The 26,498-nt window shown below is 48.2% G+C and overlaps 7 protein-coding genes across 7 annotated transcripts; 3 read left to right on the forward strand and 4 right to left on the reverse strand.

Annotated features, from left to right (window-relative positions):
• Nucleotides 1-219: 219 nt before the first annotated feature.
• BHQ10_005284 (uncharacterized protein) lies at nucleotides 220-2,831 on the forward strand (the record flags this gene model as incomplete). Its single annotated transcript, XM_040877743.1, has 7 exons — nucleotides 220-251; nucleotides 816-1,038; nucleotides 1,099-1,637; nucleotides 1,697-1,936; nucleotides 1,992-2,357; nucleotides 2,413-2,485; nucleotides 2,538-2,831. The coding sequence occupies 7 exons, from the start codon at nucleotides 220-222 to the stop codon at nucleotides 2,829-2,831; spliced, it is 1,767 nt and encodes a 588-aa protein (XP_040733788.1).
• An 860-nt stretch (nucleotides 2,832-3,691) lies between these two features.
• Nucleotides 3,692-7,777, reverse strand: BHQ10_005285 (uncharacterized protein; the record flags this gene model as incomplete). Its single annotated transcript, XM_040877744.1, has 1 exon — nucleotides 3,692-7,777. One exon carries the CDS (start codon nucleotides 7,775-7,777, stop codon nucleotides 3,692-3,694), a length of 4,086 nt encoding a protein of 1,361 aa, XP_040733789.1.
• A 3,409-nt stretch (nucleotides 7,778-11,186) lies between these two features.
• BHQ10_005286 (uncharacterized protein) lies at nucleotides 11,187-12,020 on the reverse strand (the record flags this gene model as incomplete). The annotated part of the gene is made up of 1 exon (XM_040877745.1): nucleotides 11,187-12,020. One exon carries the CDS (start codon nucleotides 12,018-12,020, stop codon nucleotides 11,187-11,189), a length of 834 nt encoding a protein of 277 aa, XP_040733790.1.
• A 1,333-nt stretch (nucleotides 12,021-13,353) lies between these two features.
• Nucleotides 13,354-15,879, forward strand: BHQ10_005287 (uncharacterized protein; the record flags this gene model as incomplete). The annotated part of the gene is made up of 1 exon (XM_040877746.1): nucleotides 13,354-15,879. One exon carries the CDS (start codon nucleotides 13,354-13,356, stop codon nucleotides 15,877-15,879), a length of 2,526 nt encoding a protein of 841 aa, XP_040733791.1.
• Nucleotides 15,880-18,662: 2,783 nt separating this feature from the next.
• BHQ10_005288 (uncharacterized protein) lies at nucleotides 18,663-20,868 on the reverse strand (the record flags this gene model as incomplete). Its single annotated transcript, XM_040877747.1, has 2 exons — nucleotides 18,663-20,640; nucleotides 20,696-20,868. The coding sequence occupies 2 exons, from the start codon at nucleotides 20,866-20,868 to the stop codon at nucleotides 18,663-18,665; spliced, it is 2,151 nt and encodes a 716-aa protein (XP_040733792.1).
• Nucleotides 20,869-23,348: 2,480 nt separating this feature from the next.
• BHQ10_005289 (uncharacterized protein) lies at nucleotides 23,349-25,241 on the forward strand (the record flags this gene model as incomplete). Its single annotated transcript, XM_040877748.1, has 2 exons — nucleotides 23,349-24,107; nucleotides 24,165-25,241. The coding sequence occupies 2 exons, from the start codon at nucleotides 23,349-23,351 to the stop codon at nucleotides 25,239-25,241; spliced, it is 1,836 nt and encodes a 611-aa protein (XP_040733793.1).
• Nucleotides 25,242-25,491: 250 nt separating this feature from the next.
• On the reverse strand, nucleotides 25,492-26,306 carry BHQ10_005290 (uncharacterized protein; the record flags this gene model as incomplete). Its single annotated transcript, XM_040877750.1, has 2 exons — nucleotides 25,492-26,125; nucleotides 26,179-26,306. 2 exons carry the CDS (start codon nucleotides 26,304-26,306, stop codon nucleotides 25,492-25,494), a joined length of 762 nt encoding a protein of 253 aa, XP_040733794.1.
• Between the last annotated feature and the right edge of the window lie 192 nt (nucleotides 26,307-26,498).

The following is a 26,498-nucleotide window of genomic DNA, read 5'->3' on the forward strand; positions in this document are numbered from 1 at the left end:
GGGGGGGGAGCTCGAGCCAGAATAGCCTTTGATGAATATTCCCAACCAACTAACGTCGTGAAAGTGTTAACTGGCGCACAATCCAGGCAATTCGCACAGGTATCGCGACCATTCCATGTATAGTTATCAGCAGACATTCTTAAGTGCGATATGCTAGTTCTGACGAGAAGTTGCAGATGACCTATCTGCGACAGATAGTTCGTCGCATCTCGTTGTAAAATGCATAAAGGCTGCACTCTGACACGGGAACGGTATCGCATCGTTGATGGCCTTGGGCCTCGCCCTGGTGGCCTTTGCCCACTACCTAGAGAGAGCGTAGACATCGATAAGCACGGCTGGCACCACCATCGCCTGTTGGATAAAAGTCTTACTTACATCACTGCAAGATTCCCGGATTTGGCAGGTTATAGTAAATTTTAAGAAGTGGTGGATTTACGCTAATACTTATATAGTTAGACGATGGTATGAGTTACTCAAGTCATGTGACTTGACAAACAGTCTTGGTAGGCTTAACCTCTTTTGGAATTAAAGTGGTCTCGCCGCGCCGCGTCTTGCTGAGCGCGTGCACACCTCCGGAGGGAAGAGCTTTTGCATATCACTTTGAGCTCACAACTTTCGACGACACAACAATTTCGATTTATTGGAAACCACTCAACCACATATTGTATCAAGGCGCTCGATCACTTCATCTTCACCTTGCGCACCTTTTTAAAAGCAAAGCAATTCTGATCCGTTGCTTCGGCGCACCTCCAATATGTGAGCTCACTATTTTCCGATCGGTATATCAAATCTTCAAGCTAACGCATTCTACCTAGGGAGAGCTTCGAAAACATCTATCTCGATCTGTCCAAGCAGCCTGGCAAATGCAAACTTGCAGAGAGTGGTATGGGATGGCGACCATCAGGCGGCGGAGACACATTCACTTTGGACAGCAGCAACATTGGAGCTGCACAATGGAGCCGAGCTGCTAAGGGGTTTGAGTTGAAGATCTTATCGCGAACATCAGGTGTCATCCAACTCGATGGATTCGATCAAGAGGTAAGGATCAGTTCTCGATCCTATGGGTTGACCTGTCACTAATGTTCAGTTTTCACACAGGACTTTGAGCGATTGAGCAAAGCCTTCAAAGTCTGGTACGGTGTCGCCGTCGAACAACGAGAACACGCTATTCGAGGATGGAACTGGGGCAAAGCAGAATTCACCAAAGCCGAACTTTCTTTCAACGTTCAGAATCGTCCCGCTTTCGAAATTCCTTACTCTGAAATCTCCAACACAAATCTAGCAGGTAAAAACGAAGTCGCCGTCGAATTCGCGTTGCCCGCGGATGAAAAGGCCAACGGTCACATCGAAGGAAGCACAAAAAACCGCGGCCGCAAGGCTGCCGCTGGTCCTGATGAGTTGGTCGAGATGCGATTCTACATCCCTGGCACTGCGCTCAAAAAGGAGAAGACTGAAGGTGACGAAGTCAAAAAGGAAGAAGGCGAAGGCGAAGGCGAGGGTGAAGGCGAAGAAGAGGAAGTTGAGGAACAAAACGCTGCCAACCTTTTCTACGAGACCCTTATGGACAAGGCCGAGATTGGAGATGTTGCAGGAGACACATACGCCACGTTCTTGGATGTTCTGCATCTCACACCCAGGTATGCGACTACCGTTGTCTGTTGGAGAAAAAATGCGTACTAATCCTTTTCTGATACAGAGGTCGATTCGATATCGATATGTACGAGGCGTCGTTCAGGTTGCGTGGTAAGACATACGATTACAAGATTCAATATTCTTCGATAAAGAAATTCTTCTTGCTTCCTAAGAACGACGAAACGCACACTTTGATCGTTCTTGGATTGGACCCACCCCTTCGACAGGGTCAAACAAGATACCCCTTTTTGGTTATGCAGTTGAAGTTGGATGAAGAAGTTAGCATCGAGCTGAACATGACAGAGTACGTGCTCGCAATTTCCTGATATATAAGATCATCTGCGCTTACAATCAACAAGGGAACTCTTACAAGAGCGCTACAAAGACAAGCTGGAGCCAAGATATGAGGAGCCGATTCACCAAGTCATTACAAAGATTTTCCGTGGCTTGTCAGGAAAGAAAGTCATCATGCCATCGAAGGACTTTGTTAGCCATCACGGCCACAGCGGAGTCAAGTGCTCGATCAAAGCAAACGAGGGTTCTCTATACTTCTTGGATAAGAGTCTCATGTTCGTGCCCAAGCCAGCAACATATGTCCAGATCGAGAATATTTCGGTGGTTACCATGTCCCGTGTTGGTGGCGCGATTTCTGCCAGCAGGACATTTGACATCACAGTCAGCTTGAAGGGAGGATTGGGGGAGCACCAATTCAGCAATATCAATCGGTATACCTCATGCCCTTTGCTGTAAAGTGACTTCATTTACTAATATTGTCTACAGCGAGGAACAACAGCCCCTCGAAGAATTTTTCAAAGCAAAGAACATCCGCATAAAAAATGAAATGGTTGACGACGTAAGTATCTTGAACCCCTGTCTTGCTATTCAGCGTGTCTAACCTCCTCCAGTCGGCTGCCCTCATCAAAGCAGCTCTTGAAAACGAGGACATATCCAGCGACGATGAAGTCCGTCCAGACCGTGGCTCAGCCGACGAAGACGAAGAATCCGTTGATGAAGATTTCCAAGCTGATTCCGACTCTGACGTCGCTGAAGAATATGACTCTGCACACGAAAGTAGCGGTAGCGGAAGTGGCAGCGATGCCGAGATGGACGATGCGGATGACGATGATGACGCAGCGGATGAAATGGATGACGCAGAGGAAGAAGAGAGACCGAAGAAGAAATCAAAGGTCGGAAAATAGGTTGTCTATCTTTTGCATATAGATGTAATCAAGAAGTCGACCAACTTCCTTGACTTGCCTTCATACCCAAAGACTAGCAGGCATGAACCATTGCCTATTTCACTAATCAAGTCACGGCCTTATGCTTTCAGGCGCAAATATTCTACCTCTTTGCTTCATTCTCATGTATTTTACCAAAGCCATTCTGCATATCAAACTAATACCAGCTGAAAGTTCGCTCGGGGGAGTCCAATTATGACCATAAGCTAGAACTGTAACCCTTACCTACTTTACAATGAAAAGGTTAAATGCTGATTTCCGATATATTAGTTCCAGCTCTCCCTAAATACCCAATATCCATCCATCCATAGACCCGCCTGAACAGACTTCCTCGAGAAAGTACATTATGAAAGACAATAGCCACCCAGCGGGGAGAATAAATATAGACATCGAAAGGAAAAAATAAAATAAAATCACCAGGACAAGAAGATAAGAAGAAAAGAAGGGGAAAATATTGATATCTCGAGGAAGAAGAAACAAGGAAAATAAGAAAAGCGCGATTAATAATTCCAAAAAAGAATATATCACTCGCTCAAAGCAGCCGCCATGCAAAAATGAAGAAGCGGACCGCGAGGTCCAGGATGCGTCTTATATAATTTCATCAATATATGTCTTCAGGAAAAGTTAAATCAGGAGTCTGGTGCCAGGCTGGTCTCTGGCGGTTGAAGAACAAAAGGTCATAATCATCACCATCATTCATGAGATTAGTAATAGGTATCGTATCATCAATTCGTATCATAAAAACAATATCAAATCGTTTTTCTCGTAATGTTGATAACGCTGAATCGTCGCTGATAAATTCAAAAATATGTCGGAGGCCGTCATAGGCTGACAGTCCTCCGCTTCTCGCTCGGCTTTTGAGCGTAAGCAATAAGTAACCTGAAACCGGTGCTGCGCTTCTGGCATTCACGTAATAGTCGCCGTTCGGACCAGATGCTTTGATCAGTGGTCGGGTCAGAAAGGACTGGGATTTCGTAGCATCGCGTGTACCACCATCGTCCCACTCTAGCGACCACCTTTGTGATCGATTCATCATTTGTGGCGGAAGGAGATGGATCTGAAAGCAAGTCACCGAGCGAAGGTTCTGCCTCATTTGACGGTGTTCTCGCATGAGGTTGCGACGAATTCGTCGTGGAAGAGAGTTGCGATGATAGACCAGTTCCTGCGCTGGGAAGATCGGACAATGTGTTGTTGGAGTTTGAAGAGCCGGTTGAACCTCCAATCATACCAGCTACTGGAATGCTGACCATACATCTATTCAAATTGTCGTAGCCACAGATTCCCAACAGTCGCTGAATGTTGTCGCTTGCAGGCTTGAGACTGATGTCTGGATCCGCAAGGTAAATCTTCTCCTTGAGACCTCTCAACGCTTTGCGTGTCCTGCTACCCACGTTCACTAGGTCCAAGTCCAAGATGCTCATTTCTAGGTAACCGCCGGGTCGCAATACCCTCTTACATTCAGAGAGAATATGTCTTTGCCTGTCCTCAGAAGACGCAGCTGGAAATCTGAGAACACAAGCCGAAAAAAATCCTTTGGGGAATGGAAATGCAGTGCCATTGATGATATGATGAACAAGATGGTGGTTAGTTGGTGGCTTCCATGCATCGGGATGAGGCGAGGATGAAGAAGAACCAGAACGTATGCTCAGGTTGTATATGTTGGCATTAGGGTATGTTAGTGCGCAGTAATAGGACCAGTCGTCATTGCCCAAGCCATCGAGAATCAAGATGCACTCTGAGTCAGTTTTTTGAATGCGGTTATGAGCTGGGCTGAAGAGTACGCGACCAAAAGAAAGCCACCTGCTAGTCATCAGAGAGGCAGACCTGAGGTTGGTTTGTGCCGCTGCTCCCTCTCGCATTCTTTCGGCCATGTCAAATAGCATTGTGTTTCGCCGACGGGTCGTCTCGAAGTCGGGCGTGTTGGTCGGCGTGGGCGACTGAAGATCTTCGGGCTGTGGTGAGCTTTCTTCCTGCGACGGCTTTGCAGGGCTGTCCGGTGGCACGAAATCAGAGAGGCTCTTGTTGCGCTCGGAATAGCCAGCAATAAGCTCACTATAAGAAACCTGTGGCGACGGAGCTATGGAAGTGTGCAAGGCAGCGGCAATCTGGGAACGGCGTAGACGTACTGAGGCGTCGCTCAATCGGGTAGGTGAAGCAGCATCCGCAGCAGTAAGACTGGGAGTGTCTGAGGCGGCGGAACCTCGTGGATTGACATCCGAGGCACTGATCTCCGCTTGCAAAGTCTTGCTCGCTTTTTTTGCCAGTTCGAATGATTCTGAAATCTTGGGCTTTGACACTGTGTCCTCGTTTGGTGCTAACATGGTATCCACAAGATCATCGTATTCGGCCCATATTTCCTCTTCATCCGTCGTACCATTGGGCTGGAGACCCATGGCAGCTACAGTCGCAAGGATGGAATCTCCTTCGGATGTAGAGCTAGAGACTTCAGATGGCTTTCGAGGAGAGAATCGTAAGAACTCATTGGTCGCATATGCACTTGACATAAATCTGGCATTTTCAACTGCTGGTGCGCTGAAGGGTCCCGAGGCACCAGGCACCGTATAGAATGGTCCCCGTTGAAGAGGATCTGTCGCGACATCGAGCTTCGATCTGCCAAAGGCATCCTGAACATTTGATAGAGGACTAGCAGTGATCGTCAAAGAAGGCGCTTCATCACGACTAAAGGGTCGCGAATATGACTGGGGAGGCGGCCTGTGATCTCGGTCTCTTCTCGAAACAACACGTGGTATACGACCAACTGGTGCAAGTCTGCTGCGTCTCTTTACCTCCTTCTCCGAGCCCTCGGTCTCATTCTCCTTTTGAAAGAAGACTTTTAGACTGGCTGGCCTATTCCGTGGCGGACTCGAGCGCTCTGAATTGAACTCCTTCCAAATAGCAGGAGGCGATGGAAGAAGGACACTAGTTCCGTGGCGCGCAGTCAAGGACGGCTCAGTTTTAGGACCCTGTTGGAGCTGCAAAAAGGCCTCATCGTCACTTGGAGGTGATTCCTCCACCCGATGCATTATATCTTCCAGGGAGTCCGAATCAGCGTCAAGAAGTGCATAATGAGCGACAGGTCGAAACTTCGGAATGGTAGCAACCTGTGCATGAAGCTGGGCTTCAAACACTGTGCTCTTGTCAGATACTGAAGCTTTCTGCTTTGTTTCGTTCTTCTGGCTCCTGTGAAAGAAATTCCATCTCCGGCTAGGTTTTTTTGTCGATGCTTTTGTGGAATCAATGCTCTCTGATTTGGAAGCGACTTTACTGATTTGCGGTAGTGCAGAGAAGTTCGAATCCTCGCTTGCTCTGGAGTTTACTTGCGTGATTGACAAGCTGCTTTTGCTGTCAGGGCTCGAAATTTGAGCAGGAGCAGACTCATTCCGTGTGATTTTCGGTTTGACTGGATGCTTCTTGCCAGCTTGAGATGGAAGACTGGTATCTGAACTGAACATTCTAGCAGGCGGTTTACCTTGGTCGACCATTGAAGCCAAAGAATCAGATGAGTMCCCTCCCATTATAGGCCCGCCATTGAGTGCTGAAGAAATAGAGGTCGATGTGACGCTCAACGTGCTCAAGCTTTGCCCGCTTTGTGTTCGGATAAGCTCACCGCGATCCTTTCCACCTCCATTGATGATGACTGGTTCCAGTCGTTCGCGAAGAAAGTCATCAATTCCTGCGTCTTGACGGTTAGATCCCTTGCTACTTACGACTGATGCGCCACCGCTAGTGCTTGTAGACCGTGCTCTACTATCGTTGCTGCTTCCGCTAATGCTCGGTTTGCGTCCTCGATGAGCATATCTGCCATAGCCTTCATGGCCTGTTCCAGCTGCTGGTCCCTTGCGAGAGGCCTTCTCTGCTGAAGTTGAATGGGGGGAAGAAAGATCGATTTTTGATTTTTTGCTGAACAGGCTGAACTTGCTTGATGAAGTTTGATTGGCAGGAGCTTTGGGCTCTTTTGGAGGTTTGACCAGTGTCCGTGCAGCTTTCCGCGGAATCTGTGTAGCATCATTGCGAGAGGGAACACGGCTCGAAACGCTAGATTGAAGAGATTCTACAGAAGTCGCAGCTGATTTGACTGGAGTCACGCGCAGTAGCTCCGGAGAGTTCACTTTGTCTGCAGACTTCCGACGTGTGTGAGTGGCGTTTGTCCGCAAGGCAGGCAGATTGCTCCGAATCACTGGAGATATGGCTTGTTCCMACTTATCGGTTCCATCGCGGCTTGGTCGTCGAGGCCTGATTGAAGCATTGCTTCCCATGTCAGGAGATGCTAACAAAGTGTTTGTCGAAGCCGGTAGAGTATGAATATTCTGCTGCTGCCCATCGTAACTATTGTTTCGTGAGCTCTGCAGTTGCTGTTCGGGCGATGCGGTTGTCGTGGGGGTCATTGCCTCGTTCGTCTTTTGCAATGGAGGAATCTCAACATTTCCAGATCTCGCATAATTATCAGTAGCTATTGGACCTAGCATGGTGGGTTCATCCGGGTCTATTTGTGATACAGGGGTTGTTGTCATCCGGAGTCCGGCTGTCTGGCGTAGTTGAATTGGACTTTGTTGCTTGAATCTGTAATTCGCAGGCTGAGTTATACCAGGTGAATAAGACGACAGAGACGTTGGAGTAGAACCTCGACTACTCCACATACCGGGAGATCCAGAGTAGCGAGTCGAAGGGGTGCTGGCCGATGCAAAGATGGGTGTTGGAGGAGGTGGAAGGTTGCTTGTATTGATAACGGTGCGGAGTCCAATGAATTCTTTGGGTATTTGCTGCGTTTGGCCATTTTCTATTGTCTTGGGAGTGTTCGATCTCGGTAGTTTTGTTGCGACAGTAGAAGCCTTTTCTTGACGTGGGACATCTTGGGCAGTGGAATGAGAGTCATTTTCTGGCTCAGCCAATGCTCGAGACGGTCCCATTGTAGTGTCGAGACTCGGTAGGTCAACCATCGCTTCATTATCTGGTTCTTGTCTTCTAAAATTCCCTTTCCTGCGAAGAACGTTCCGCGGACGGTCACTGATGCTTTTTGATCTGTCCATGGCAGAAAAAACGGTGTCCCTGGATTTCACTTTAGTGGTACCAGATGACAGCTGTGTTAGATCTGGGCGAGTAGTGGGTATTGAAGGTGCCGAAGGACGCCTGTAAGATGCACTATTACCAGTCATTCGTGGAAGTCCTGAAGGGCGTACAGCATCATCGTTAGATAGGGATCTCGATGCTTTCGATACTGGTCGGATTATCGACTGGTCTTCAGCCCGGACATTGGATCGAGATTGGATCTTGCGTTCGGATGATGAGCTCGGAAGTTGAGATCTTGAAGGCGCATATCCAAAATGACCTCTAGGTTGGCCTCCGTTATGCGGCGAAATCACGACATCGTCCATTGGCCTTGACTCAGGCAATCGCCCTGCCCGAGCCTGGTCTAATCTGTGGGAGGACATCTTACGACGATGTTCGTGATTCTAGCGCCAGTCCAGATAACCTCATGAACGTCGTTTTGGAATTAAAGGTTGATATTTTGCGGTCTCATCACGGCAATCCGATCTGTGTATATGAACTATGGAGTTCGCGATAGTCTTTAATCGTGTATATGTGGATGGGGTAAGATAAGCAGCAACACCGAGGATTTAAGAAATGACGTTAATAAGTATGATTTCCTGACCGCTCAAATTTTATTTTAGGCTTGAGTTTTACTATATCATCATTAGTACTGCGCTTTGTATTGTATATATCAGAGCAAGGCATACAGTTGTTCCTGCAGACTCCGCCACACTTTCGGACCAGCCTACTCTCCACATTGGCGAATCGTGGCTAGTGCAGCATGCAGATGAGGCGACGCCGGTGCAGAGAACAAGGCAAAGGATTGACACGTCACTCGAGCTCAGCTTAGTATGGCAAATCTTATACTTCTAGCACCAAAGTCCCTCTGAGTTGGCCGCGAATTCGAGACAGAAAGAATAATAGAGCCTGGGAGATAAACGAAAAAGAATGTTCCCACACACGTCGGCTGCTGACTCCAGGGTTATATTGACTTTTGTGCAGGGGGGCTTTGTTTCCGGCAAATTGAACTAAATCAGACGGAAATGGTGCCCCATCAGCACGCAAAGAAGACACAAGAAAGACTTGAGAGAGATCGACGGGGTTTCCCATCAAGTTAATAGGATAATCATATACGTACGTCCTGGGTAGCTTTTTTATTATATTGCCAAACAAGCTAGGGCCTCTTCCACCGACGAGTCATCAGCACCGAAAGCAGCGGGCATCTTGGACCGTGAGCAATGGGCGGTTAAAAAGCACGAGTACGTTCTCTCACAGGCTGCAGGCTAGAATGGAAGATATTGACAGCGACCGTTGGTTGGATTAGTTCGTCCGTAGAGAGCAGGACTTCGAACGGCCAGGCCCCACCCCTCTCGAGACTAAGCATCTAAAGTGTCTTGTTGGAGGGATTGTAGCAGACGGGACATACGTAGTAAAGCGGAAATCAGCTTAGCGGGCCGTCGTGAAAATCCGCGCAGAAAAATCAGATTTTTCTTAGCACGGATCCGGGATGTGATAGGAGAGCAATAAGTGGCGTTGTGAAGAGGCGTTGAAGGCCAGGTTCCGTGCACGGCGCAAGTGGAGAACGGTTTAATCGAGTAAGAAGTCAAGTTGGTGACTTAGTGCGATGTACAGAGTTGCACTTGGGACGGAGGAGCAATTAGTTGCATATAGCACTGCTAAGAATAGTGCCAACAAGATGTGACTGGTGATCGATGACCGGAGGGGAATTATCATGTCCAGAAGAAGTCGGGATGTTTGCTTGCTGCTTATGGAAGGAAAGGCAGGTCAGGTGATGGCCCCGATGGCTCCTTCCCTTTCAGCACGGCGCTTTCCGAAGAAGGATTACAGATTCTCTGTAGATCATGTGCCATCACGAGACTCTAAGATTTGCATTCAGACCGGATTGCCTTTCTCTTCGGTGGAAACTACAAATGATTCATGCACCGAAGACTATTTCATGCAACGACTTTCAGCGAGTCAGAGACGTGATCTAGACATTAGTCCCGCTTTTGAGTATCATCAGTCAATGCTACCGGTGCTATGATCACTACCAGTCTTACCATCACTTTAAATGACCAGTCATTCTAGGTTATAATATGGCTGTTACATAATATCTCCAGGATTTCACCAGACGTCAAAACGTTAATATCGTGAGCACCCACGGCCCCTCCAGATCATTATCCATGTCAACTTTTCATTTAGATCCTAACATCCATGGACCACGGATGGATACCATTCGCCCACCATTTTCTGGTTCTGGCTGTCACCAACTTCGAGCCGAACCTTTTCCCGCGACCCGTTCTTTTGTTCCCGCTGCTTATGCGGATCACGACTGTGATGACCGTGTTCAGTTCCGGATACCCCGTCGAGACTTGGGAAGACCACGAAATTTCACCACGCGGCCATCAGGCAGCGATTGGCTGATTCTAGGCCAGTAAGATCGCCAAATCGGCATATGCAAATCTGATTCGATCCTAAACGTGCATTAGCGTGGGCAGCGCCGGGCTGAGCCTCGCTTAGTCTGATATCGCTCTGCATTCTAGATCCACCTGCGAATGATTCGAGAATCTGCTTTATTACTGCCTAGCACCGGCTCCGGACAGAGTACGACATTCGGACATTGATTGTGCTGCACTATCACGGGAAAAAGAAAACAAAAGCATGAATAGGTAAAATCTCCGATGCACGAGTTCAGCATTTAAACTATCGAGGTTGGGATAGGCTCCTTACTATACACGGACTCGGAGAAATTCATGTTGTTTATCTACGTTTTAAAGCAATTAGATGTCGCCACCAGATCAAGAAATCCGCAAAGAGGAGTGCACGAAAGGATAAAGCGACTGGGCTCAGGAATACCATAGCGCCACAGTCATTGATTGGTCTATATTCTCCGGACTATCGTTAGTGTCAACAAATTGTCCACATCCAAGAGCAAAGAGGGTGTGGAGGAATTGTGACAGTGGAAAGCTCACCGCATGCGATGACAGTCACCTGATCTATTATCATCCAATTGAGGATCGGAAGAGAGGACATTTGTATCACAATAGATATAATATTGCATAGACTAGTACGCAGAGGAGGTGGGAAGATCATCCCACCGTAGTAGCTGTGTTGTTCTACACACATGTATGTGTACCACGCTCCAAAACTCAGATTATATCACATACATATCTTGCCTTCATGAACGCCTAGAACTATCTCAACAAAACACTAAAATACAAGTAAAAAATAACAACAATTTTTCTTTTTGAGACTTTGAAAATCACCCTTCCTTCCAAGGACTAGTTATCACGCAGCCGTAGTGAACCGGTTCTTTCTGGCTTCTGCCGCAGCTCTATCCTTGTCACTAAACACGGGCTTAGGAGCGTTGCTTCGACCACTTGGGTTGGTGCCCTTGCGGTTGTTATTCTGGGGACGATTACGTCCACCATTGTGTCCACCACCGATGTTGCGTCGCTTGCCTCCCCGACCACCTTGATCATTTCCTCTACCGCGCTTGCGTTCTCGCTCATTTGGAAGGGCTTGGTCCAGACGGTTAACACCCACACCCTGGTCGCTGGAGGCACCCGTTCCAAATCGTTTTGCTCGCTCAATAACCTTCTCCGCCTCTGTCGTCTCTGAGCCAGTTTCAGCGACAATGCCAAATTTCTCCGCGCGGGCTTTGCGTTTCCTCAACTCTTCCTCAATCTCTGTTGGCTGAAGTCCGATGCTGTAGTCGATCGGGGGCTTTTCCTCCACTACAGGCTGTTCTTTGGGGACACCCTCAACATGGAGATCGTTAGTGGTTGCGGGATCTTCTCCGAGTGTCTGATTGGGGACAGCCACGGGGTTAGGCACTTGTCCCTGCCCGCCAGCAGCAATAGTAGCAGCGCCGGCTTCTGTCGAAGCTTGTGTGGCCTCCTTTAAGGGTGCTTCGGTAGCAGGCGCTTCATCGTCCCAGTCGATTATATCTTCTGCGGCAGCGTCGGGCTTGGCTTCGGTTGATTTTGTGTCGTTGGATGTTTTATCGGCTTCCTGAAGACGGGCAATGAGCTCGGCTTTCTTACCGTTGGTGGTCAAACCACGGCCTTTGAGTATTTCTTGCAGCTGCGCTACCGTTTTCTTCTCGTATTCTGATGCCATTCTGAATATTGGTGGTTGTTTTTATCGGATGGAGGAAAGTTAAGGATCTGTCGGGGTGACGTCGTTTTGCGCGACAAGGGGCGTTTGAATGCGACCGAGTGGCGCTGAGCTGGACTTTAGCGAATGGTACTAAACATAAAACTAACAAGTACTCTGAAAAATTCCGTAAAAGAGGGCAAAATGTAAAGTATTTTTAGACAATGAAAGCGGCGGTTGACACAGGGGGCTGTTGTTTTGAGACTGACAAAGCTTCATTGCGCGCGACCGACCGCAGCTGGCTGAGCTTCCCGATGATGTCACGTGAAGTCCACCAATGACCCCATAACCTATGGACAACCGCTACGCCTATTTAGGAGATATCAAGATAGCCCTTACTCCTGTCAGCTTGCCTCGAAGATTTGACTGTAGAAAGAATTCTATGCCGAGTGAGCCTAAAATTAGAACAAGCCGCACTTTCGAAATTGTGTACAGTGCTGGCTTCATAGAAATCTGTCTTGAAAATGTCCAGGTCAACTTAAAACATTCCCTATGAAGAGATCCAGTCACTTTATGACGTAGTTCGAGCATTGAACACCCCAGATTCTTTCAGATAGAATCCAGCCGCCTTACTCAGCTCAAACAGTGGACCCCCAAGATCCCGGGCCCTTCAGCGTTGTCGCAATACACACCAGCAGCACTGCCATTTGCAGCTGCAAGGTCCACGACTGAATTGTATGTCCTGGCGAGTAGCAGCGGCAGCAAAGTAATCCAAGGAGACACCATAAGCTGATTGAATAGTGCTAGTAAAGTTCAAAAAGAATCGACAGATTTGCCGCCTACTCAACATGTTAAGCTCCAAATAATACTGAGCTTGCAACATACCGAAGCACTTAGAATAGAAAAGACCTTATTGCTACGTTGACTCCCTCCTAGATTGCGACCTATGTTATAGTACGCATTCGAATGATTGTGTGAAATCTCCGACTATATTAGAAGGCATGTCTAATTGGTGGGCGTTCTAAATGCTGACGGTATTACATGTAACATAACTAACTATAACTAGGTATTGCCAGAGCATGCAGCTCGGTACTCATTATACCGACTCCACTGAAAAGCAATTTAGCAGCGTTCACTGCCATAGTGTAGCGGAGACTGGGCAGGTCCATTTAACTCCGCAACTTTAGCTATAGCATCAGCTACAACATCAGCCGCAAAATCAACTGCAACATCGACAATCCATTTACAAACACGCAAGGTAGTATCGTGTATGATTTGTCCAGTCTTTATAAGGCGGGCTACGTGCTTGTTGAATCATAACATACTGTGAGAGAATAACGTATCGATTGTTTTCTCGATGAAGCTCTGCCATCTCGCCGAGGCTGCAGCGCTGCTGCTGCTGAGCCACGGCTCGCTAGCAGCGCTGCCCAGCAACACAACATCATGGCAGCAATACGTGTATGCGCCGTCGGAGAGGCGACTCACCCCTGTGGCCGTACTGTCAACCACGGGCAATGTGACTAATGCAGAGGCGCTGGTGTCCGGTTCTGGCGTCGCATACTTCAGCCGTGCGCCCAAGCAGACCTCATTCCCGTCATGGCCAGCAGGCACCACGGCGCAGGGGTCCTCAGAGGCCGGGTCGAACACCGTCAACGGGGCAGTACGCACGTACTACGCCAGCAATGCGATTGACGGCAACCTAACCACATTCTGGAACGACGCCACACCTGGCGTCTACCCGGACACGCTGACCATCACGGCGCCGTCCGCCGTCACGCTGGACGGCGTTACGGTTGAGAGCGTTTCGGACGGTGTACCTGTTGATTACACAATCGAGACCTGGGATGGATCTAACTGGAACACGGCCGGCTCAGTCACGGGTAACAGTGCCTTGCGGTCGCGCGTCACCTTCGACTCCCAAATATCAACCACCCAAGTGCGTATGACTGTGACTCAGGACCAGTCGCTCTCGGCTGGTGAGTACTCGCGCGTGGCAGAGCTGTGGCCAGGGCTGGTGGCCGACGACGCGGTAGCAGAGGCTGTGTTTGATTTTGGCCAGAACGTCGTGGGCTTCCTCAGCATTGAGACTACTGGTGCTTCCAATAATGCACCGGGCATCGAGCTCGCCTTTTCCGAAAGTCTCGAGTACTTGACAGATAGATCAGACTTCACCCGATCAGACAACGGGAACCAGATCACCCAGGGCACCGACCACATCGCCACGCCCGCAGCACCCTACAACTGGACCGACACCTTGGGCTGCACGTACAACGGGGCCCAGGTGTGCTCAGATGGGCTGCACGGCTTCCGCTACCTGAAGATCAGCATCGACACGCTGCCAACTGACGACATGTTCAGCACGCCGGCCGGCTGGATCGACATCGCCTCGGTTTCGCTCAACTTCACTGCGTACCTGGGCACGCCAGACAGCTATAGTGGGTGGTTTGAGTCGTCTGACACAACACTGAACGAGTACTGGTATGCGGGGACGTACACCAACGAGATGACTATCGACACCTTCTTGCTCGACACAGTCGATGTGCGCAACACGGGCAATCAGACGCTGGTGGGCCAGACAGTGCTATTTGACGGTGCCAAGCGTGACCGCGACCCCTATGTTGGCGATATTGCGGTGTCTGGTAAGACCGCCTACCTGTCGCACCAGGACACCGCGGGCGCCGTCTACAATGTGCTGGCTGATTTGGGCAATCACCAGAGCTCGAACGGCTGGATCCCACCAGCCTCGCTCTTTGACTACGGTGTGCAGCTGTTTGATTACTCGTTCTATTGGGTAATCAGCTTCTGGGACTACATTCTGTATACGGGCGACATCGACCAGGTACAGCCGTACTATAGCAACCTGCAGAATTTGCTGAACAACTGGGCTCCTTCTGTGACCGATAGTACCACGGGCTTGCTGACCAAGAGCGACAACCAGGGCTGGGGAGATTACGGCTTCCTGTCGCGCTACGGCATTGTCACCTACTATAATGCGCTGTACGTACTCGCGCTGCAAGACGCTGCAAAGATCGCGAACGTGCTCAATGAGACCGACGATGCCGAGAAATGGCTACAACGGGCCACTGCTGTCTCCCAGGCGATCAACGACAACCTTTGGGACGCCAGTGTAGGCGCCTACGTTGACGAAATGGGCGGCACACGCCACGCACAGGACGGTAACGCCATTGCAGTGATTGCTGGTATCGCCAACAGTAGCCAGGCGGCGTCCGCCCTGAAATATCTGGCGGACAACACAGCCAAGTTCTGGGGCAACGCGTTTATGGACGATGACTCATTGGGCAGCGGCACGTCGGACCGGGTATACGCGTTTATCTCTTATTTTGACCTGGATGCGCGCTTCCTGATTGGCGACGCAGATTCAGCGCTGGACGAAATCCACCGGCTGTACGGCACGATGATTCAGAGTGATCCTGGCATTACCTTTTGGGAAGGCGTTGGCACCAACGGCAGTGCATACGAAGGCGCCTTCACCTCACGCTGCCACGGCTGGTCGACGGGCGTGGTACCGGTGCTCACTCACTATGTGTTAGGCCTCAAGCCAACCGGGCCTGGCTACGAGACATTCTCAATCAAGCCGGCCTTCCCGACAAACCTGACCTGGGCACGCGGTCAGGAAGCCACACCATACGGCGACATCTATCTCGAGTGGACGGTCGACGAGGACAACACGCGCACCATCACCTTTACCTCGCCCGCTGGCACCCTGGCCAACGTGACGGTGCCTATGTCCAATTCGGTATCGCTTGATGGGGAAGTGCTGTGGTCGTCTTCAGGCCAAACCACCGACGCCGTTGCTGTGGAGGGTAATCTTGTGACCATCATCGATGTTGTGCCCGGCAACCACACGATTGTATCCCAGTAATTTACATGCATTCATTAGGCTTTCTTCAACAACACTCACTCGTCTTTCATATACGTGTCACTTATAATTACTAGGGTTCTGGGCCAACTCTTATGTTTAGGATTTAGAGTATGTGGAAATATCTCAAAATTCAATATGTCTAGCCATCCCATTGCTACTAATCAGTAACCTATTACATTAAGCCTTCTGTGAGTCCAATGTTTACAAAAGGCAAACAAACCCCCAGTAGGTCACGTCTAGGCATTCAAAGCCCCCGAGGGAAATCTCCCCAAGAGGATTGACCTGAGCGCTTATCCTCCGTCACTGCGAGCATAAGCACCAGATCACAGTGATTCTTCAGACATATCGTACATGCCATTAACTACGAAACAAGTCTAGTTACCCACGTGTTGTTCGTCGCTCCACATGGAAGCCCAGCCGCAAACCCTAAATATGCTTATTTGCTGGGACCCACCGGGCAAATATTTGATTAACTTCCGTATCTTTTTGGATGATCTGATAGATGTTATTAGCTATTTTCATGAAAAAGCGCCGATCGGGTCATCCTCGGTCCATCATACTGCTAATTCATGGTTGATATGTAAACACAGTCAATCATGAGTAACGTAAATCACAGGAAGTCTTAGCATGTGGCTGATAGCTTTCATACTATGAGAAAGGAATTTAGAGAGTCATGATTCAGATGGGCATAGCATGGAGTGGAAATATAGCCCGAGGCGATGGAAAAACTCATACTTTGGATGCAATATGAGCAACATTGAAGGCTGTACTCGATGGCCGGTTAGTTTTCATTACTAGTTTGATGACTACTCTGATGACGCTGAAGAGCTCCTTGACTGACACCAATCTCGTATTCCTGTATGGCAAATGTTCTATAGTCGTCTCATAAAAGCGTCGGTCCTTTTTTTGTATAACATCATGTTTGTACAACCTCAATCGGCGGTGTCATAACCTTCAAATTCCTTGAGGGCTCGAGAGTTGATAACGGTGGAAGATCTTGCCGCCTGATTCTGCTTCTGTTATAAGACACGAAGATTGTTGAAATGGCGTGATTGATAATTCATTCTGACAATACTTTTACTCAATGACCGCAATTCGCACAATCTGTATAAAGCATCGACTAGATGAACCTGCAGTTCAGACGGTCAGCTCATATCTTAGTCAAGCAGACATTTCTGAATCACAATACCAACCACTTTGTCATATCTTCAAGCACTTATGACTACGAATATGACAAATAATGACTTCTACATGCCTAATTCATGGATATTTAAGCCGCCGATATCTTCTTACGCGGTTGACCTTCTTATAATCTTTCTATGCATGCAACAAATATCATTGTATGATTGTATACATCTCGATCGACCTATTCTTAGACGCTACTTTATACACCATGTCTGAAGGAGGCGGAGATATTTACAGCGCGAGAGGGATAACCCCTGAGCTTTGGAAGACGCTTGACGAACTATGGGGCTCCGAGATAGCCGGTCCCTTGCGCAAACTTCCCCTGGTACGAGACCACAAAGGGCCATACAAACAATGTCTCGATCCTCCAATTGCCCCTGAAGGGTTCAAAGGAACATCCAACCCCAAGATAGACCTTCTTGAGGCTCGTTACGGTTCAATAGAAGGCATATCCTCAAATAAGCCTTCTGTGTGGTTTGCGGTGAAACACAGAAAGGAGCAGGACGAGAGGATGGCCCGAATCAGCGAGCAGTGCCATCTGAGCATCTGCATCCAGTGGTTAACTAGAAACAATAAGGGCACCGAGAAACTGGAGAGTTTCAGTTCGGAATATTTTCCTACTACTATTGTGAAAATCACTACCCATGAAGAGGATCTTTATGTGCTATTAGAAATGATCTTAGAGGCAGAAGATTTCACTAAAGCCCAATCATACCTTGAAGCTCCACCTAGTGGGAGAATTGGGCCAGGGGAAAGATTGGTTGTTCATTTACAGGACAGTCTACCGGGATATGGCCACCGATGTGCAATTTGGCAGGCGGATGTCAATTGGTGACTAATAGAATCCTACATAGAGCAATGACAGCTCAATCCATTGTAAATTCTTGGTGCACTGATAGCATGGTAGGAGTGTTACAAAATTGAGTTGTCCAAACTTAACTTCTTTCGAAACTATCAGGGGGGATACAAACATTGTGATTACGTTCCGCCTCATATTCTCGACCATAAAGCCTTTATTTGTGACAACGACAAGATCCATATCTTTGAGATCAGGTACGGCTCTATTCCAGGGGAGCACTCAGGAAAGCCTTGTATTTGGTTTTTACTGAAACATGAGCACGATCCTGACGGTCAAATCAGCCCACAGGCTCAGTTGCAAATCTGGTTCAATTTAAAAGAGAGACAAGACCAAGGACATTCAAACTGGGAGCCCATAGGATAACACATTCCAGTTACGGTCTTCAATTCGGTCTTTAAAAGAGATTATCAGCATGGACCGGATAGATATGTACTAGCCTCCAAAATGTTTGAGGTCGATGACTGGCTGGAAATTGAAACGAAACTATCATAAGACTTCTCGAGACGCGCTCCATTTTCATTTCATATTCATAACAGCCAAAAGCGAATCGGATACATCCCTGATGGCATCTGGGTAGTGAATGGCATTCCGGTCTGACCAAAGTCCTAATGCTACCAACCCAATCCCAAATACTTTGTGCATTCATAACTTATTGTATCCTATGCTATTTGGGGCTACACGGAGCGTTGGGAGCATTTGGGAGCATGTTCATGAAGACTATTATATTGAAACAGTCATACTATAATGGGTACGACTCATTGACAATATTCATCCAATCCGGTGGAACAGAGTTATTGGACTGTGCCGATTGCGCTCCCGCCAACAAGCGATACCAGTCTGGCTGGTTCTCAGAAAACATGACTTGTTCACCCTGTAGACCCTTGGTTACGTAGGACTTATATTCGTGATATATCTCCTGAAATAAACTATGAACTGCTTCTGCATTGGGCCAGTATTTAGCCAATAGCATAGCAGATCGAAGCAGTCTGTTCAAATTTTCGAGACCGTTCAGGGCCACCAGGAAAGAACCCATAGTTACTGCTAAGCGAATATCATTGGCGAGTTGAATTCCAGCCGCCGTGACAGCGCTGACCGCCGTGAAGTGGCACTGGCAAAGACAGTCTAGGGCTACGAGTTTTTCGAGTGTTCTGATGATGGCGTTAGCGGCTACGGAGCATACATCCTGGCTTTTGAGCCCTGTCTCAAAATTCCGGTGGAGGTGTAGCAACATGAGATTATAGTGCATATGTAGTTGGTAATCCCATGGGTTTTCCTCATCGGACGAGGAGGGTATACCGGATTGAAGAGACCATTGGCACAAGCGGGCGTTGATTGCGTGCACATCGATTACGCGCCGCTGACCAGGCTCGTTCAAGGTTAATATATCTAACCCGATATGCGCGAGGTCGACCATCTGCATGAGAAAATTGGAATGTAGGCCCAAGTTGCTGCTCGAAGAAGCGGTATCTGTCATGTCTTCGGCAGATAGGGGTAGCTGATCTATATCCTCAGCACGAACTGCGCATGGTCGTCCGGTTTCTAGCGAAGAGAACACTTCACAGATAAATGCTGTCCACCAGCAACGTCGATACTGCGAAGTTTCCATTGGAGGTAAGATAGCGCTTTGTCGATGCATCCCAAGGCCGCATCCGATGCGGACGGCAATACCGCTCCAATACCAGGGCCCGGCGGTAACCGTGTCGCCATCCCCTATGTGTCGCGTAAAAAGGATTGCAGCCTGCATTAGAAAGACCCGATCCGTCTCATGACGTATGTGAAATAACATGCTTGCTCGGCGATAGAGAGTGTTTTTCACGGCATGTCGCGCGCTGGCGACTAGAGGATGCGAGCAGGCGTGAGCTCCAGCTGTTAGTACCGCCTGGAATAGCAATAGTGGTGGCGGGTTGTTTTTCGACTTATACGCTGCCATAAACTCAGGCATAGAGATTACTGGATGGAATGGATGAATGTGCTCAAAGTATGCATCCACTAAAGCATCACGGATTTCTAGGGCCGGGAAAGACGATACCTCCGCCGCGAGGTCGTGTGCTAACATACCACTCCATGCCTCTGGTCCAGGTTTCCAGCCATTATTTGGACGGATTGGAGGATAGGGGTAGTGAACTACAGTTTTTCTCCAATCCAGATCGTTGCATGCATTGGCATCTAACGCGATACCATTCAGATTGGTTGGTGAGGTCGAGAATGGAGGTGATTGTTCCGGGCCGATCTGACCCGTGGATCGAGAGCCTGATACATGCATAGATGCGCGATGAAGCCGGACTAGATGAACTAGATTGGATACGGCTGTGCCAACGTACGCAATACGAAAGCTATTCAGCGAATCGAAAACACCCCATGCGCCTGCACTGATTCCATGCTTGAAAAAGCGAGCCAATCCGCTTCGGGCAAAATCTTCTCTTTCGCCTGCCGAAGTGTATATGGGTGCGCGAGTGAGTGGAGGCGATCGACGAGACGAAGCCGTTGCTGTACTCAATGTAAACGCAGCCCTATTATTTCTTTGCAGGCCCTCGGGGCTATCATAATCTACAATATTCTGGTCAGGGCTACCACCCGCAGGGATCCACTCAAGCTGAGCAGGATTAGACAATCCTATACTCTCGGTAGAAGCAGGTGGCCGACCGTCTCGGGGCTGCAATCGAGCACGGCGGGKGTGCAGTGTTCGACGGTTCGGTTTAGCCCATTGAGTGGTAGACCTTACACAGTCAGTACTAAGGTAACTCGATTATCAGTGCTAACGCAAATGCATACCGACATTCTATCTCGGACCTTTCACAGACGGAGCATGGGCCACCGGGTCTATCGACTATATCGCATCGTACCTTACGCCGGCGACATAGATCACATGCTTTTCTCTGTTGTCTGTTCGACCGCCTCTGCGGAGCTGGAAGCGACTGAAACGACTGATTCGCAGGGGAATCCATGATTGTCCAATGTCGATGAGTTCAATTATCAAACGAAGATTGAAAGATGTTGGCAACTAGGGTGTCGCGTTGGCCGACATGATAACGATCACAGCCGGCTCCGACAAGCCACGAGTGGAGCCATTTCTCCTCATCTTATCATAAGCTTAAATTGCTCTCGGAGCCGACGCCGAATAGATACGGTAGGTAGGCGGATAAGATAACATATTGGGGCCTCCGTCTCGCATGTCCTAGTCTGGCATGCTGAGCCCATCTCAATTACGTACATTATTCACGAGGATTATCCTCCTCTCTTTACTCATGATCAGGAAGTCGGACATGTAGTAGTATTTTTGAATTGTGTCTTCAATCAATAGGCATCACAAGTGGGATCGATAGGACTTATTGCTGGTGATTACATTTTGGAGCTGTAGGTAATCATCTAGCCCCTATTTGCTACCCTCTCTGCCTAGCTCTGACTGTTTAATGCTTCCAATCCTGTACGAAGTAAAGGATCAGCGTCGGAAGCTAATATGGAGACATAAATTCATCTGGGAACCTACGGCACTAATGCGTCGGAGACAGACCCGTAATTGATGGCAACCATACCACTTTGAATTGGCTCGGAGAGACGCGTCGCTCGGTCGAGGTCCCGAGTGAAGAGGTAGGTGGCGAGTCCAATATCGCAGTCATTTACGGCAGTAAAAGCTTACTTCTCTGAGTCAAATCGAGGATAACCGCAATTGGGCCAAATATATCTTCCTGGTTAATACTTGACTTATGATCCACTTCTGTCAAAATGGTTGGCTCGTAAAAACAGGGATTTAAAATTTATCACGACAAGTTCAGTCTGGTGCTGTGCTGGGATCAAGATTTGTGCGATTATAGTACCTATATCTTGACGCCGTTTTCCCTTCAAAATCATTTTCACACCATGACTTATAGCGTCGTCGACGAGCCGTGCCACCTTTACTACTGCTACAACACTGATGAGTGGGCCATATGTAGTCTTGGTCTCATGTCCCGATCCTGCTCGGAGATTGCTGGTAGCTTCCTCCTGATGCTGCACAAATTTGTCAAAGATTCTATTGTGCATAAAGTTCCGATTAGCGCAAACACATGTTTGTCCTTTGCTTTTGGAATTGGCTGTAGACCACCTCGCGAATGGCAAGGTCGAGGTCAGCATCGTCACAGGCTATGAATGGGGCATTGCCACCAGTAGACTTAGCTTCTTGATCGTGCTGCTGGACTGTGCCATGAGAACCTTCCTATCCTTGTCGAAACGGTGAAGGAGACTTTTCGGACAACATTAGAGGTACAAAGCAGCTGACCGATCTACGGCGTATTGGCTAGACATGTGACAAAGTTGATGACGCCGGGTGTTACACCAGGTCGTTGTGCCAAAACCGCGAGAGCATTGGCTGAAATGGAGTTTCCCCAGGTGATTTCAGGACTATTGTACGTTCAGCAGTCAAAGCAGGGCCAATCATGCAGGTCACCATGCCAGCGGGGAAGTTTCACCTTGAATTACTTCCTCAGCCAGCACTCAATAACATAAGTTGAAAGAGACTTACGGGGTGATGAGGCCGCAAACACCAATCGGCTCTTTGACAACTGACACATGGTATGAAGTTGACGAGTGAGGAATAACACATTACGAATACGAGCCAGCTCTTCTGCAAACCATTCCAAGAAGCTAGCAGCAAATATGAGCTCACCAGATGCATCACTCTTTGCTTTACCATTCTCGATTGTAAATGAGGGTTGCCAGATAATCTTTGTTCTCCATCACCAATTCATACCAACGGCGATGTATACGAGAAGTCCCTCGACCAGATCGCGCAAGCCAATTTGGGAATGCTGCCGCAACAGCATCAATGGCAAGTCGAGCATCATCAGGTATTGATTCAGGGCATGATCCAATTCAATCCCAGTAACCAGGCCTAGATAGTACTCGAGTACCAATTTCTGTGCAACTCGTAGCTTTCAGCAAGATACTTAAGGCAGACCGTATACGTCCAAATTCACCTTTGATACTGAGGGAGCTCATTAATTATTGAAAAATTCATTGTCAATAAGCAAGGAAGAATCTTCGAGGCGAAATTTGGTCTGCCATAATTCGTTCGTCTCTTGACTGTACGGCAAATGAAATTGCTTCTTACTCCTCAAGCAGCAATACAGAATACTATGTAGACAGAATTGAGTACAAATATTCTTCAATTAGATGATTCAATATACTTCTGTAGCAATCGATATGCAATAGAATTCATGGACCCCTCTTTGCCTTCGGTGGCGCGTCGGTGCTGTAGATTGCCATCTCGGAGCCGATAAGATGACTAGTAATCATTTCTAAGTGTAATGAGCATTTAGAGTCAATTCTAGGGTCGTGCAGAGTGTTTTCGTTTAAAATGGTGTAATGTCATGTTTTTTGCTTTATAGCTTGCTTTTACGTTTGCTTTCGACCTCTAAATTGATACTCCTAGTCCTAATACTCCGACACAATGACTGGCGTCAAAACCGTGGACTTCACCAAATCCTCCGGCGGCTACTATGCTCCAGCAACACTTGCACCCACAAATACCGAAGTCCTGTATGTCTCGGGACAACCAGGTAGCACACGCGAAGGCATTGTGCACGTAGACTATGAGTCTCAGATCCACCTATCTCTCAATAACCTTCGCAAAGTCATGATCATTGGCGGAGTTACTGTGAAGGATATTCTCAAGCTCACACTTTTAATAGTGAACTATGACCACAAACAGCGCAAGCATGCCCGGCCCTTAGAGAAGTTTCTTACTGGACATCGCCCCGCCATTACGTTGATCCCTGTCGCTCAGTTGGCTATACCTAGTTGGTTGTTCGAAATCGACGCTGTAATTGCTCGCCCGCCACCATCGTCCTCGATTCCCCGCCAACTGTCTTTCGGACCAGCAGAGAAAACCGTGGACGTGATCATCATTGGTGCCGGGCTCGCTGGTCTGGCAGCAGCAACCGAGCTGCAACGAGCTGGCCGCTCATTCATAATTTTGGAGGCAAGAGATCGCGTTGGTGGCAAAACATGGTCACAACCGTTTCCAGATGGAGAGCAAGGAGTTGTCGATGTTGGTGCTGCTTGGATAAACAGCACAAATCAGAGCAAGATGTATGCCCTAGCGAAGAAGTATGGTGCAGAAATCTTGGAGCAAAACACCACTGGAAAGTGCGTACTACAGGATACTGATGGGAAGTGTTCTACCTTTGAATATGGAGATCTTCCAAAGGTAATTGAAACTCCGGTCGGACTCGTGGATATATATGTTAACCTGTGTGGTCTATAGTTTGATGCCGCGATTGTCAAAGACGTTGCCCGAATCCGCGATATGGTTGAAACCGATTGCCAGACTCTTGATCCCACCCGACCACAAAACGCCGATTGGGACTTGGTGACCTTTGAAGCTTACTTGAGATCCAGAGGCGCTAGTACCGAGGCTCTCGCCACCGCTACAGTATGGACTCGCGCCATGCTTGGTCAGGATCCTAAAGATATCTCCGCTCTGTACTTCCTCACTTATTGTAGATCGGGTGGTGGTCTACTCCAGATGCGTTCAGATCGTTTAGGAGGTGGACAGCATCTCCGTATCCGTCAGGGTACGCAGCTGTTTTCCCTTGGCCTCGCCAAAGATCTTCACGAGGAAACTATTTATTTGTCTACCCCTGTCAGCTCCATTACACAGAATGGAACTTCCTCCGATATTGAGGTAACAACAACAAATCAAAAAAAATATCGTGCACGTAAAGTCATCACTACTGTACCTAGTCCAGTGCTGAAGACAATCAGCTTCACGCCTGATTTGCCATCTTCGAAGAAATTATGGTCAGAATCCACAGTGTACGGCTATTATACGAAAGCCATGATGACCTTTCGGACGCCCTTCTGGGTTGAGAAAGGATACTGCGGACTGACGCAATCGTTCACTGGACCTGCTTCTGTGATCCGCGATACCAGCAGTCTGCCAGACCAGAAACACGTTCTAACTTGTTTCATGGCCGGCGATCCCGGACGGGCCTGGGCGGCATTATCGACGGAAGAGCGCGAAAAAGCCCTCATAAAACAAATTGGCCAACTGTTCGGTTCCGAAGTCGAAGCATCTGGTGAGTTCGTCAACATGATGACATATGAGTGGTTATCAGATCCATACTCGGGTTGGGGTTGCCCATGCGCATCACTCGCACCAGGTGTAATGAACACCCTTGGTGGAAGTGGACTGCGTGAACCGTTTGGAAACTTACATTTCGCGGGCACAGAAACAGCCGTTAACTGGCGAGGCTATATGGAAGGAGCTGTTGAGAGTGGAGAACGCGCTGCTGCTGAGGTCATTCAGGGGTTAAATGCTGGAGAGCTAGCACGGTTGTAGATAGAAGACGTTCCTAGATGTTTAGATTTGACATACAAAGGTTATAAAAGTTGAGATTCTCGTTTGGAGAACTACGAACTTTTATTTATGTGCCGTCATAGCTATGAATAAAATTTTACGCGAGCGAACTTCTGGTCTGCATGTTTATTTTTGACTTAAGAGGTAGCATACCTCGGCGGGTTCCAAAGTTCAACTATATAGACAGTAGTACAGTGATTCAAATGTTTTTATAGGCTAGATGATCCGTGCATTATAAACCTCTCTCCTTGTTAAACTTATCTGCTACTTCCCGTGTAGCAGTGACAATCTCAATGCAACCAGGAGAGTCCGAATGACAGCAGATGGTGATAGGATAATCCGCAACGGGAAGATCAACTTCTTCCCCTGTGATAGCAACGACCTTACTTTCCTGCAGTTGCTTCGCCACATGCTTTTTGACATCTTCGATTTTCCATGGCTTTTTTTTACGGTCCACAATAAGCGTTCCATCAGCTCGATAATTGACATCCCCAAAGTATTCGGCCCAAAATTCAAGACCGGCCTCCTTGGCTGCAGTTTCCATGTTTGTTCCGGGTAAGCCAAACACGCGCATCCCTTTTGGAACAGCTGCCCATACAGCTCTCGCCACTTCAATGTCTCTGACCATCATTCCATATAGAATACCGTGTGGCTTTACGTGGTGCATTTCAACCCCGTGGCGGTCAAGAAATGCCTTGAGGGCACCGATCTGATATACAACATTTGCTGTGTGTTCTTCGGGTGACAATTTCATTTCTCGTCTACCGAATCCTTGCACGTCAGGTAAGCCTGGGTGAGCGCCGATCTTGACACCGTGAGCTTTGCAGAGCGCAACCGTTTCGTCCATGATGAGAGGGTCTCCGGCACTGTGTCACATTAGTTCCATGCACATTCTGGTACTCTATATGTATACACTCACTGAAAACCACATGCTACGTTAGCATGGTCAATCATAGGCAATAATTCTTTATCAGGACCACAAACGTAGTTACCATAGGCCTCTCCCATGTCCACGTTGATAAGTGCTTTTTTTGTAGTTGGAGCCATGTTCACTGCGTTTCTTCGAATCGTGTGTATGTTTCGGAATGAGTTTCAAAACAGATGACAAAAATAGTCAATGAATACAATTGAAGGGTCAAAGTTGTTACAAGAGGCCAGAACACAATATCCTGACTTCGTGAGGGGTATGTGTCTCTTTACTTATCAGATCGGCGGATAAGACAAATAACAACCCGCTCT

This window comes from Talaromyces amestolkiae, assembly GCF_001896365.1.
Source record: "Talaromyces amestolkiae strain CIB chromosome Unknown scaffold9.1, whole genome shotgun sequence".
Taxonomy (NCBI): domain Eukaryota; kingdom Fungi; phylum Ascomycota; class Eurotiomycetes; order Eurotiales; family Trichocomaceae; genus Talaromyces; species Talaromyces amestolkiae.